Source organism: Mercenaria mercenaria, chromosome 9 (assembly GCF_021730395.1).
Source record: "Mercenaria mercenaria strain notata chromosome 9, MADL_Memer_1, whole genome shotgun sequence".
NCBI lineage: Eukaryota > Metazoa > Mollusca > Bivalvia > Venerida > Veneridae > Mercenaria > Mercenaria mercenaria.
In genome coordinates, this window is record NC_069369.1 from 21814131 (window position 1) to 21827791 (window position 13661).

A 13661-nucleotide genomic window follows, 5' to 3' on the forward strand; every position below is an offset into this window, starting at 1 on the left:
CCCCCCCCAACCCCAGCAAGTTGGAGACAAAGCACTTTTCACAATTTTTACTTTCAGCACGCAGTTTCTAAAACAAGCTTGTTTAGTATGAAAAGTATACAAGTCATAGAATGTTGTCGTTTCTTCTCACGTTACTGTGGCAATTCCACACAGTGCTTACCTCCCCTAGAACTTAGCGAATTGATCTGGAAGAATTAATTTTTAAAATTTATGCTTCCCTTTTACATTCTACACATTTTGTGCTCATTATTTATTGTATCATATGAAAAATCATACGTAGTAAAAGTTATACTTTTATTAAAAATATAATTAAAATGCACAATTCATATCGACGTTTGTATTTCAAGAGTCTGTGCTCGGAACCAGTCTGCAATAAGTCAGGTTAGTTTCGTAATGTTTGTTTGATCAGCTATTTATAGACAAGGTCATAGCTATAATGAGGTGGTCGCTGGAATCCTGTTTCCACATTATCTTAAGTGTTTCAATAAAATTTGAATTAGAAATAATGTATATATTTTTGTTAAATACATCTTACATTTTGCATAATTTAGTAGCTTTATCTCTGCATATTACACTGTGTGTGTATTACGTCTTTTAGTTTTACTTTACCAAAGACAAAAAAGTTTCATTCATACGGATATTTCATTAATAGGGGGCGAATTAATTTACCTTCATTATGTAATATTTTCTAATGTTATCTTAAAGGATAACAGACAGCAGCTGTATGACAGTCATTTACAGAATCACCTAGAAATTATAGCATTCTATGTATTTTGGATAGCTATATACATATTTATATGCCATACATATTATTATTGTTCTGTTGAAATGTTGGGACTATTTCGCGGGCAATTGTTTACTGGTTACTTGTAGGCAGATCATATTAAGAGAATCTGAACTGAATTATTAACTCTGGGGCTAATCGCCCCCAAAAATAAACTAGTACCTGTATGTACTAATTACTGTAAAATCAGATATTTTCAGGAAGCAAAATGTTTTCTGAGTTAAAATGTTGAATTTGTTCATATGGAAGATCATTTGCAAAACTTTGAAATAATTATTTTTCGCTCAGGGGGGTGGGGGTAAGGGATTACTAATTTATACAGATTTCAAGGTTGAGTCAGTGCATGAAGCTAAATCCCAATAAACAAGCAAAATTCCCATTCACTTAGTTGTAAATTTTTATAATCTACAAAATTAAACGATTTTTAGCTCAACTATTCGAAGAATAGGGGAGCTATCCTACTCGCCCCGGCATTGGCGTGAGCGTTAACGTCACACAAATGTTAAAGTAAATATTTTCAAAGTCCATTGAGATATTGCTTTCATATTTTGCATACTTGTTTACCATCATGACCCCAGTCTGTAAAAAGGAGGAGGCAACTCTATCAAGCATTTTGACAGAATTATGGCCCCTTTTCGACTTAGAATATGCTTATTGTAATGTTAAAGTTTGCGTACCACCCCAAATATTTTCAAAGTCCATTGAGATATTGCTTTGATATTTTGCATACTTGTTTACCATCATGACCCCAGTCTGTAAAAAGGAGGAGGCAACTCTGTCGAGCATTTTGACTGAATTATGGCCCCTTTTTGACTTAGAATATGCTTATTGTAATGTTAAAGTTTTACTCATAGCTTATATTATACTATCAAGCACTGAGAATAGTCAAGTGCGCTGTCAACTGACAGCTCTTGTTAAGTATTTGACCAATATTTGAGACATATAGAGTAATTTATCACTGTAACAGCAGTTTTGGAGTTTTTTTTGTTTGAGAATGTGGACAGTTAGCAAATACGGAGAAAAAAATTCCCCAACAAAAATTGTTTATAAGGTTTACAGCAATGATATTCAGATTTATATACTTAGTCAGATCTTTATATATCATTTAGGTGTCCAGCCATTTGTGCGGACAATTTGCACAAGATAACTTCTCATTTGAGTGAAAGCAAAATGCAAACATATTTCATTAGTACCAGTATTGTATATGTTTTCCCAGTACTCGAGATTTGAAAATGATTTTAGTGAAAGCTTAAAGTGTTACATGTTGATTAAATTTTTTTTTTCAGAGTGCTTATTACATTCAATTTGGTTTGTCATGCTCTATTCTATTTGCAGAGGAAAAATTGGAAGAAAAGATATTTTGTGCTGGATGCAAATGGTTTATCGTATTTCAAACATGACCAGGTATAAGTTAAAAACATAATTATACAGTATACATCATAATAAGATTGCAACAGATAATCTATGTCCATGAAATAAAAGTATTTATATGCTATAATTGTACCATTTTACCAGATCAATTAAAAGACTACTAAACAAAACAATGCACCAGTGGCTAATATTTGACGATATCAAGTATCATCTAGTCCAAACACTGACCCTTATAGCTGAAGTGTTTTCCTGGTTTTTGCTCACCTGAGCAGCTATTGTGATCATGCTGTATCTGTCATCTGTTGTTCATGTCATTCTGTCCGTTTTCAAGAATTTCTTTAAACAACATATCCTCCAAAAACACAATTGATTTTGATGAAACTTTGCCTGGATGTTTCTTGAATGGTCCTCTACCAAAATTATTCAAATGGTTCTGTTTTGTTGCTCATAGGGGCTACCAGACATCTCCTAAACCGCTCAGCCAAATTTTAACCAGGTTTTCAACGAAAACCTGAGTTATTAGATTGGGATAGATGTCGGTCGGGCGGGTGGGCGGGGGCGGCGGCGGCGTCAAACTGGTGTTTCCGGTCAATAACTTTCGTTTCGGTAAAGATATTTGAATTAAACTTGGTATGTATGTAGCTTATATCAAGACAAAGGCTGGGATTGATTTTGGGGTTTCTGGGGTCAAGGTCACGTTACTTTAAATAGAAAAAGGGTTTTCGGTCAATAACTTTTGTTTCGGTAAAGATATTTGAATAAAACTTGGTATGTATGTAGCTTATATCAAGACAAAGGCTGGGATTGATTTTGGGGTTTCTGGGGTCAAGGTCAAGGTCAAGGTCACTGTTACTTAAAACAGAAAAAGGGTTTCCGGTCAATAACTTAACTTAGGAATGAGCTATCATGATGAAACTTGGTGTATAGAAAACTTATATAAAGTTGTAGCTTGGGATTGATTTTGGGGTTTCTGGGATCAAGGTCAAGGTCATTGTTACTAAAAATAGGGTTAGGGTTAGGTTAGGGTTAGGGTTAGCATATCTTCTACATGCATGGAGGGATTTTGATGAAAGTTGGCACAATTGTTCACCATCATGAGACGGAGTGTCATGCGCAAGAACCAGGTCCCTAGGTCTAAGGTCAAGGTCACACTAAGAGGTCAAAGGATACAAGAATGAAAACTTTGTCCGGAGCATATCTTCTTCATGCATAGAGGGATTTTGATGTAACTTGGCACAATTATACACCATCATGAGACGAAGTGTCTTGCACAGTTCCCTTCTTTAGAATTACTTCCCTTTGTTGTTACTATAAATAGCTTATATTGTAACTTTTTCATTACTAGACGTACGGAAAAATCGAGACCACTTTTCTGTAGTACAACATGCATGTTACATCCAATTTTGAGGTGTATTTTGACCAATCTCTGCCTGGTAAGGATTTCTGTGTGGACTTAAAAATTTTTTAACTTCCCTTAGTTGTTACTATAAATAACTTATATTTTTTATAATTGACCGTAGGGAAAAACCAAGACCACTTTTCTGTGGTACAACATAGTTGTTACTTTCTAATTTTAGGTGTATTTCAAGGTATCTCTACCTGGTAAGGAGTTTTTTTGTGGACTTAGAAAAACAAAAGAATTACAATGATTACTAAACAACCACAAAATTAAAATTACATCTGGAAATACAGGTGCTGGAGTAAAGAAATTTGCTGTGACGGGCGTATATTGTGACATTCTGGCACTCTTGTTTATTCTTATGAAAAATGATGAAAACCTGGTTTCGTGGCATTGCCGCGTTTCTTGTTAAATAATTTCATACAAATGATCTTTATGTAAACTTCTACCAAGATTATTAAAATTATTATGATTCATAGAAAAATATAGTTGCCAGGGGGTGTGGTCTTTTTTCCCTACATGTATATGTTTGAAACTTTTAAAATGTTTTTGTCAGTAACAGCAGGGCCAATTTTATAACACTTTTACACAAATGTTTCTTGGATATTTGGCATGTGATATCAGGGTTCCACTTTCTACCGTAATTGTTCAAATTATTGCCCAAGGTCAAAAAATGGGCATGTCCATGTGTGTGACATGAATATAATATAGGCTGATATAAAAAAAAAAACTTTGAATATGACTTCTTCTCTGAATCCGTAGTAGCTAGAGCCTTGATATTTATATAAGTCTAACTCTGTACTCGTACCATTATGTTATACAAACACACTTGAAGCCTTTTGCAAAGGTGAGTGCTCTAGGGTCAATGGCCGTCTTGTTTAAAGTTTTACTATCATACTGTGATCAGGTTTGTATCATACCATTGGCCCGTCAAATATCTTTTAAAGACTTAGCTCAATTGACCATGTCATTTTATGCCCCCACCGTAAAATGGGGCGTGGGGGGCATATAGTGTTACCCCTGTCCGTGTGTGCGTTTGTGTGTTCGGGAAAGGGTGATGTTCATGTCCGGTCCATAACTTTGACATGCATGGTCCGATTTCAAAATAATTTGACACAAATAATAAGCATGGATAGACAATGTGTCCTGCGCAAGAACCAGGTCCCTAGTTTAAAGGTCAAGGTCACAGTCCTTGGTTGAACTTAACCAATTTTCACTACATATATTCTGATAAAGTGGTCTTTGTGTCCGGTCCATAACTTTGACATGCACAAGACGATTTCAAAAAGAATTTCACACAAATAATAAGCATGGATAGACGATATGTCATGCGCAAGACTAGGTCCCTAGGTCTAAGGTCAAGGTCGCACTTAGAGGCCAAAGGTCACATACAAGAATGACTTTGTCTTGAGTATTTCTTCTTCATGCATGGAGGGATTTTGATGTAAGTTGGCTCAGTTGTATACCCTCATGAGACAGAATGTCATGCGCAAGAATCAGGTCCCTAGTTTAGAATTACTTCTTTCTTGTTAAATATATGTATTTTCCTTCTTCTTTCTGTATAAAATACTTTTAGAAGGTCATGTTCTTCAAACCTGTATAAAAATTATACTTGAAGTGCCAGAGATAAACGAAATTGAGATTGTAGCAGTCAAAACACTAAATTACACGAAATACAAAAAATTGCTGCAGTTCAACTAATTTGAATTTACCCTGGTAACAAGGTAACCTACCGCCTTAAAAACAGCTAATTGAATTATTGAATTTACAGCAAATGCTCAGTTTACCATACCTTTGTTTATGGTTTATTTATACTGATGAAATTTTGCTGAGATATCTTCAGCTGCAAACTGGACTTTCATGCAGAGTTTCATTATAAAAAGTTAAAATTTAGCAGTTACAGAGCAAAATGAATATTTAGCATTGAGAAGTCTGAAGTCTTTATTTTAGACTTTAAACTTTGAGGAACACAAGCCCTGACCTATTGAGATCATGTTAGCAAAATGATAAAAAGTAATGAATACCTCATTCAATGGAGAAAATACAGTTGTTTTAGATAGCTTCATTAACCCTTACCATGCTGGACATGATTGATTCTGCCTTTGTGACCAGTGAAGATCATGATCAGCCTGCACATCCAAGAAAACTGAAGATAAAATTTGATTTTTTTTTTTAAAATATTTAGACTTTTCTAATATTTCAGGATAAAGAACCAATAAAAACAATTCCATTATCAGAGATCACAGAGGCAAGACTTGTAGAGGGGTAGGTTTTATTTTTCACTTTTCTGTTTACAAAAAAGATTGTTCTGTTTTGTTTTGATGGATTATAAGTCATACTAAGACAATTTTAGATAACAGGTGCCCCTCTGGGCATTACTTCAGTCATAGGCAGACTCCTGGGTCAAATCACAGAAATTCTGTAAAGTCTGCTGGATGTCTTCCTCACCTGAAAGAATTTTATACCCAAAGTAATGTTTGGAATAAACGGGAAGTGAAGGCAATGTGATTCAAGGTCTTCAACTTTAACCACTCAGTACCCGGTAAAATTAAAGTTGGCCACTTAAACGTTTGATGAATTTATCTTGTAAGTGTTTTAAAATTGTATTTTGTGAAATTGGGCATGCCCTCTCATATGACACCAGTACTGGCTTTTCCAGGAATTTGTCTGGAGAGTGATTCAAAAAGGCTTGAAATTTTCATCACAATTGAGCTAAAATAAATAAGTATAATTTAAACTAAACTACATTGGCCAGTAACTTGCAGACAACTTTTATTCATAATATTCCTGCATTAAGTACATATGAATGTTTGAAAGGCTCAGAAATAGAGAAATGTTCTTAAACTGTGAACAAAGTTGACAATATCCAAAGGTATTTAATACCTGTTTTCAATGCTTGTGTTCTTTCTCTCTTTAAAATATATATTTTATGTTAGAATATTGAAAGAATTCACTGTGTCTGTGAAAGAAAAAGCTAAAATTTAAAGCCACAGGAAACTGTTATTTCATTTTTCATAGATCTTTGTAAAAGAAAACCTGTTCACATGGGAAGTTTTCATAGATTCATTGAGGAGGTAAAGTGACTGAAATTTGAAAGAAAAAATGACACTTTTCACACGTATCAATTTGAGTAATTCTTTGGGTTTTATTTGTTGCACTTCTCTCTTTAAATTATTCACTGTTCTTCCATTAATCAAAGATTTATATTCAGTTACGTATTTTCAGTTTGTTATTGTTTATTTTCATAGGCAGCATCATCCGCACAGACAAAACCTGTTTGAAGTGGTTACAGCAGATAGGACCTACAATATACAGGTAGCTTTTCAATCTCATCTTGTGGTCATCTGTTAAGACCTGCAGTGATTTAATTTCTAATTTCAGAAAAATGTAACTTTGCCTAAAAAACAAAATTCTTAGACTAGAAAGATTCTTATAAATTACTACAGTAAGTTAAAGAAAAGTTAAAAAAAAGGTTGATGTTTCATGTGCAACTTTGGTTGTCGAAAGTCCAAACTTGAATCGGAAGAAAAAACATTTCCTGTCAAGCCTGTGACAAGGACCATGATTACTTACCCTACGTCTAATATAGGCAAGTGTTCAATACTGCTGGAAACAGTACCAGTTTAAGTAATTATCTGTGAGTGTCATGACTGAAAATCAAACCCAGATCTCTAATGTTGTAGTCCAGCCTGCTAACTCCTGTGCTGTTAAAATATAAAAGAGAATGATGTTATATTATATGGCAAATTAAACTAAATTTTTAGCAGAATTAAATCCAGGCAAACTTGTTGCTAGAAGTTGAAGGAAGTCAGAACAGTTATTCAGTTGAGGCTTATTTGCTTAATTGTTCAGTAAAGCTCATTCTGAGTGTTGAACACGCATTCTCTCATAGGTAGTTCTTCACTTTATATTAGTTACAACAGTATTACATTCAAACCGCTATTCTAATCTATTATAGTTTTAGTTATTATTTTAAAATTTAGGTTACATGCCTTTAAATTGTAACGTTATTTGGCATGAAATTCTAGCTTCCTTTACAAGGAACAGTAACTGAGAACAACTGTGTTTGAGTACAGTCTTGAAATTTACCATGTTCCAAGGTTATAGACTTGAGCTTTGAGACCAGTCACAGACCTCCAGCATTTGACAGTCTGTTTCTGAGAAGATTCTTGAAATTGACCAATTACAAAACAAAACTGCACATTAATAAAATCTGTATGAAGATTCTTTGAAAGTGTAGAATGCAATCAAGAAGAATAATAGTAGACTCGGTTTGATTGAGTCTGTTCATGAGTGGTAATGGAAAGTGCAACAACCTTCACGCCCTCTAGCACCGGTTTAGGTGGAACTCAATTATATAGATATTGAATGGACTCCATGATCCCAAAGGACCAGAAAATATAACAACACTGAATCCAAGTATGTGGAGACTTAAAGATTGCTGTTGTGATAGTTCATTAAATCTGATCCTTTGGAAGCATAGAATGCAACCAAGCAAAAATACCAGACTTGGTTTGATTGAGTCTGTTCATGAGAGGTAATGGAAAGTGCAAAATCCCTCATGCCCCCTAGCACAGGACTCCATGATCACAGAAGACCAGAAAATATAACAACACTTAGGCTCATTTCAGAAATATAGTTTTGTAACAGTGCAACAAGTGTAGAAATTCCGGAAGCAAATAGTAGTTATGTATCAAAATGTTATTTAGAACATGAGCTGTTTGATACTGCTTTTTAATACTGTGAAATCATTAATATTTGTGGGGGACTAATTTTTTGTGGATTTCGTGGTTGAGTCAGTCCACGAATTTTAATCCCAACGAACAAGTAAAATTCCCATTCATTTTATGTTGAAAAGTTGAAATCCACGAATTCATATCCCCACGAAATTGCCGTTTTGACCAAAACCACTAAATTCCATGCCCATGAAATTAAATGATTTTACAGTAGTAGGACTTAATTAATGTTAATTAATGTGAAGTAGCAATGTTAATGCAGTTATTAGCAAGTAGAATTATCAAATCACTTAGTTGTGATATAGAAAATAGCGATTATTGTGATAGTTATAAAAATTAGCAGAATATATATTTTCAGTGTGATACTCGTAATGACAGCGAAAACTGGATCTCACATATCAACAAATTTGCCAGACAGGTCGTCACTTCAGACGTGAGTAATACCTTGTTATCCTGTATCCACCATTTAATATTGTGGACTTTATTTGAGTGCAGTGAAGTATATTGAGCTTAGTTATACATCACTATCACCAGATATAATTATGGCCTTATAATTTATAATTGTAAAATAGCTTTTGGCAACTTATCATGTTAGTAAAATGACAAAAAAGAACATTTTCAACTTTTTCAATGTTAAAGTTTGACAGGGTTTAAGAATACAATGTCCAGAGCATAGGGGCTAGTAGGAAATTCTGTTTTGCTACTAAATTTTTTCAGAGCTAAACCATATTGCTACCTTTAAATTCAACATCCAGTTGTCCAATATTTGAACTGCACCATGAGAAAACCAACATAGTGCATTTGCGACCAGCATGGATCCAGACCAGCCTGCGCATCTGCGCAGTCCGGTCAGGATCCATGCTGTTCACTTTCAAAGCCTATTGCAATTAGAGAAACCGTTAGCGAACACCATGGATCCTGACCAGACTGCGCAGATGTGCATGCTGGTCTGGATCCATGCTGGTCGCAAATGCACTATGTATGTTTTCTCATGGTGCGGCTCATTTGTCTATTCTTCATTACTGACAAATTGAAAGTTATCAAAAAATCCCTTTGTAATCCTGAGTGATTCAAACCAGTGGCAAAACATACCACCTTTTGAAATTATCAGCAGACAATCCTATACCTGTTGTAATCATGCATGAAGGCAGATGTTTACAAAAAAACATGTGCTTCGCAAGACTTTTAGACAGATCCAGTAGCATTAAAATTGATAAGATGTAGTGTATTTAACAACTTGCAAACCAACCATAAAATTATTATTCATGGCATTACTTGTGAAAGTTTACTTCCGTTTTTTTGTGTATGTTTTTTTTTTCAAATTACCCTTCATAGCGAAAAACATAAGATCACAGGCACTGATAATGAGGTAGTTTAGTTTTTGTTTGTGTTTAAGCCTTCACCATTTGAATATTTGCAAAACATGGAAAAAAATAACCATTACTGTGGAATCATTAATAACTGTGGGGCACTTACTTTATGGGGGATTTTGATGGATTCATTGGTTGAGTCAATCCACAAAGTTAAATACAAATGAAGAAGTAAAAGTCCAACTTATTTTGTGGTCAAAAGTTGAAATCCACACATGTATATCCCCTTGAAGTAGCCACTCAATCAAAGGTCAAGGTCATAGGTGCTAGAACATGGAAGTTTTTCTGGTTAATAACTTGAGAACCCCTTGACCCAGAATGTTGTAACTTCATAGGATGATGCACATGCAGAGTAGATGACCCCTATTATTTTTGGGATCACTCGATCAAAGGTCAAGTTCACAGGGGCCAGAAAGAGGAAAATCATTTCAGATCAATAACTTGAGAACCTTTTGACTCTGAACCTTCAAACTTTATAGGGTGATAGGACTTACAGAGTAGGTGACCCCTATTGTTTTTTGGATCACTTGATCAAAGGTCAAGGTCACAGAGGCCAGAACATGGAAAACCATTTCCAATAAGTAACTTGAGAAGCGTTTGACCAAGAATGTTGAAACTTTATAGGATGATTGGACATACTGAGTAGATGACCCTTATTGATTATTGGGTCACTTGATTGTCAAAGGGGCCTGAACATGGAAAACTGTTTCTGATCAATAACTTGAGAACCACTTGACCAAGAATGTTGAAACTTCATGTGATGATTGAACATGCAGAGTAGATGACCCCTATTGATTTTTGGGTCACTCGATCAAAGGTCAAGGTCATAGGGGCCAGAACATTGAATACCGTTTCCAATCCATAACTTGAGAATCACTTGACAAGAAATGTTGAAACTTCATGGAATGGTTGGACATGCTGAGTAGATGACCCCTATTGATTTTGGGTCACTTGATCAAAGGTCAAGGTCATAGGAGCCAGAACATTGAAAACTGTTTCCAATCCATAACTTGAGAATCACTTGACCAAGAATGTTGAAACTTCATGGAATGATTGGACATGTTGAGTAGATGATCCTATTGCATTTCAGTCACTAATCCAACTATCAGTGTCTCTTTGACTTTCGCTCCTGTCCCCTGTTGTCCTCTTGCCTATTACTACTATGCTTTGGGGGGGTCTTCTAATTTCTTACTGTTACTGTCAAATTTTCGATAACTGGAGGGACAAAAATTCCAAATTTAGTTGTTACACTAATTTTTAGCTCGACTATTCGAAGAATAGTCTAGCTATTCTACTCACCCTGGCGTCGGCGTCACACCTTGGTTAAGTTTTTGCATGCAAGTACATACAGCTATCATTTAAAGGCATATAGCTTTGAAACTTATTTATTCTTTTTCTAGGTCAATTACCAACCTCACTGTGTCAAGTTCCATAACTCTAACATGTATTTTGGCCAAATTATGCCCCCTTTTGGACTTAGAAAATCCTGGTTAAAGTTTTACATGCAAGTTACTATCTCTAAAACTAATACAGATATTAAATTGAAACTTCACATGTGTCTTCGGGGTTATAAAACTAGTTGATAGCACCAAGTCCCATAACTCTGACATGTATTTTGGGCAAATTATACCCCCTTTTGGACTTAGGAAATTCTGTTAAAGTTTTGCGTGCAAGTACATACAGCTATTACCAAAAGGCATGTAGCTTTGAAACTTATTTTTTCTTTTTCTAGGTCAATTACCAACCTCATTGGGTCAAGTTTCATAACTCTTAACATGTATTTTGAGTAAATTATGCCCCCTTTTGGACTTAGAAAATTCTGGTTAAAGTTTTACATGCAAGTTACTATCCCCAAAACTAATGCAGATATTGAATTGAAACTTAACATGTTTCTTCGGTATAATAGTTGTAGATCAAGTCCATAACTGATATGTATTTGGTCAAATATGTCCCTTCGAATTAAACTCTTTTGATATTAACTTTTGGTAAATCTCTTTGCATTCTATCCTTGCTGTCTACAAAGCTCTGATTAATTTTGAATATGAAGGTTGCCTCATGTATTCTTCGTTATGGTTTTAAAACTATTGTGAAGGTACATTGATCTTTGTGCCGGGTTGAACTATACTGTAATATGTCTTGAGACTTATAGTATATATAATAGTCTGATTTTAGTCCCAGGCTTGGTTTGTCAAACTTTACCAGGAGAAGAATGCAGTCTTGTTATTAATTGTGGGTTGGGAATACTGTCTTTAAATGTGTCTGGTTTGCCACTTCATTTATGCACATGAAATTGTGCCTTAATTGTCTCACAGCTTCGAGTTGGCCTTCTTAGTCAATATATAAACTACTTATCTCTGTGATCAAAGGTAACTTGAATCATTATCAGCATGGTGCTGGTTTGTTTATTTTTACAACAATTATTCCTTGCTAGTAAAATTAATGTGTACATTTGATTGAGTACAAAACATATTTGACTAGTTCATGTAAAGAATATTATTAACCTAAGTCTGCATTTTGTTTTGACTGTCAACTACAAGATAGGCTCTATGTTAATGTACAAAAAATGTATCGGATACCAGTGTCCAAGGGTTGAGACATTTTTTTGAATGCAGTAGTTGTTTGTATGTGGGGCTGTGTGTGGTGAAGAGCCCTTTCACTGTCCTAATGCTTAAATTTGTTGCTATCTGAAAAAACAAGTATGACCAGCTGACAGGACTTAGTATTCATGCAGAACATTTTGTAACACCTTGATTTTACAATTGGAACTACTCACAAGTAATAAGAGTTTAGGCCCGTTCACTTGCAAAATTTGCATAAAAAGATTTATTTGTTAGAGTTATTCTCAAATAAGTATTTTGACTGTTATGCAAAGCATATAGTGAACTCTGTCAGCATTTTAGGTTGTGCATCCTCAATTTTGTTCGCCAACACCGAGAGGATTATTGACCTTGATAATGTCCACAGAAGATATGATCAAGTGATAAACAGGTTGTGCACATAACAGTAAAAATAATTGACTTAGGTTCATGAAAGCATTCAGACATATCTTTTCATGATGGATGGTTTCAATTTGGCTTATTTGTTAGTGCGATGTGCTGCGCAAACTGTAGTCAAAGGTCAAGGCCCTTAACGTAAAAAAGCATTGTGGGTGTAGGTCAATTTTTGTCACGAGATGTTATTTCAAAAACTGGATGGAATTGTGTACCAATGTAAGAGACGTGCTGTGGATTAACCCTCTAGACAAGTTATGGTCCCACTTAGTTAAAATAGCATTGAGGTGATTACAATTTTGTCATGATAAATTTTCAAATATTTCACTGAAGTGCACTGAAACATGCATGTGACAGACTGGGTCCGTAGCTCAAGTCATCACACTTAGTAAAATCACTTTTGATTACATTGTAGGGCATATGAGCCAACTTATTCTCATTGTTTTAAATGAAATGAAAGTGTTGAAGTAAACAGTTCCCCTGCATAGATGTTTACAAAGCTAAATTAACATTTGCCAAATAATTCATTCAATTTGAATAGACTGTTTATCTTACAGAGTACTTTTCTACTTGACTCAGTTTATGTGAAGTGGTTGTTTTGGTATAAGGGTTTTTATCACATTTTATATTTTTCAGCTTTTCATTTAGTTTAAACCTTGGAGTCTGGGAATCACGTTGTATTTGTCTGTGTAAAATTTTATCAGTTACTACTGTTTGCAGATCAAATTGCCCCTTCAACTTTTTTCAGATTGATAGAGTTGCACGTTTACGTCACAAAAACTGTGAAGCTGAAGCTATTTTTGGAGTAACCCTGACAGGTTAACCCCGCCTCATCCGCAGTAAATTATTCATTCACCTTGTCGTGAAACTTTTTCACACAAAGCGCGCGCTCTGACTCTATCTTTGAAGTATCGCCGTACTTGCATACATTGTAAAGTGCATTAAGGTGATAATGGGTTTGTTTTAAAAAGTGGAATATAGAATATTTCAACTACGTTCAAATGAAAACAG

The 13661-nt window shown here is 34.8% G+C and overlaps 1 protein-coding gene across 4 annotated transcripts in view; it reads left to right on the forward strand.

The window, feature by feature from the left end:
- LOC123546026 (pleckstrin homology domain-containing family A member 1-like) overlaps positions 1-13661 on the forward strand; it is a 65584-nt gene that overhangs the window by 27152 nt on the left and 24771 nt on the right. For all 4 annotated transcript variants that reach the window (XR_008372351.1, XM_053550998.1, XM_053550999.1 and 1 more), the window contains 4 exons: positions 2120-2188; positions 5758-5819; positions 6803-6869; positions 8649-8723. Coding sequence is in view for 3 of the 4 variants with exons in the window: in XM_053550998.1 (XP_053406973.1) it covers positions 2120-2188; positions 5758-5819; positions 6803-6869; positions 8649-8723 (273 nt within the window). In the remaining variant the exon portion in view is untranslated. The remainder of the gene's footprint in view (positions 1-2119; positions 2189-5757; positions 5820-6802; positions 6870-8648; positions 8724-13661) is intronic.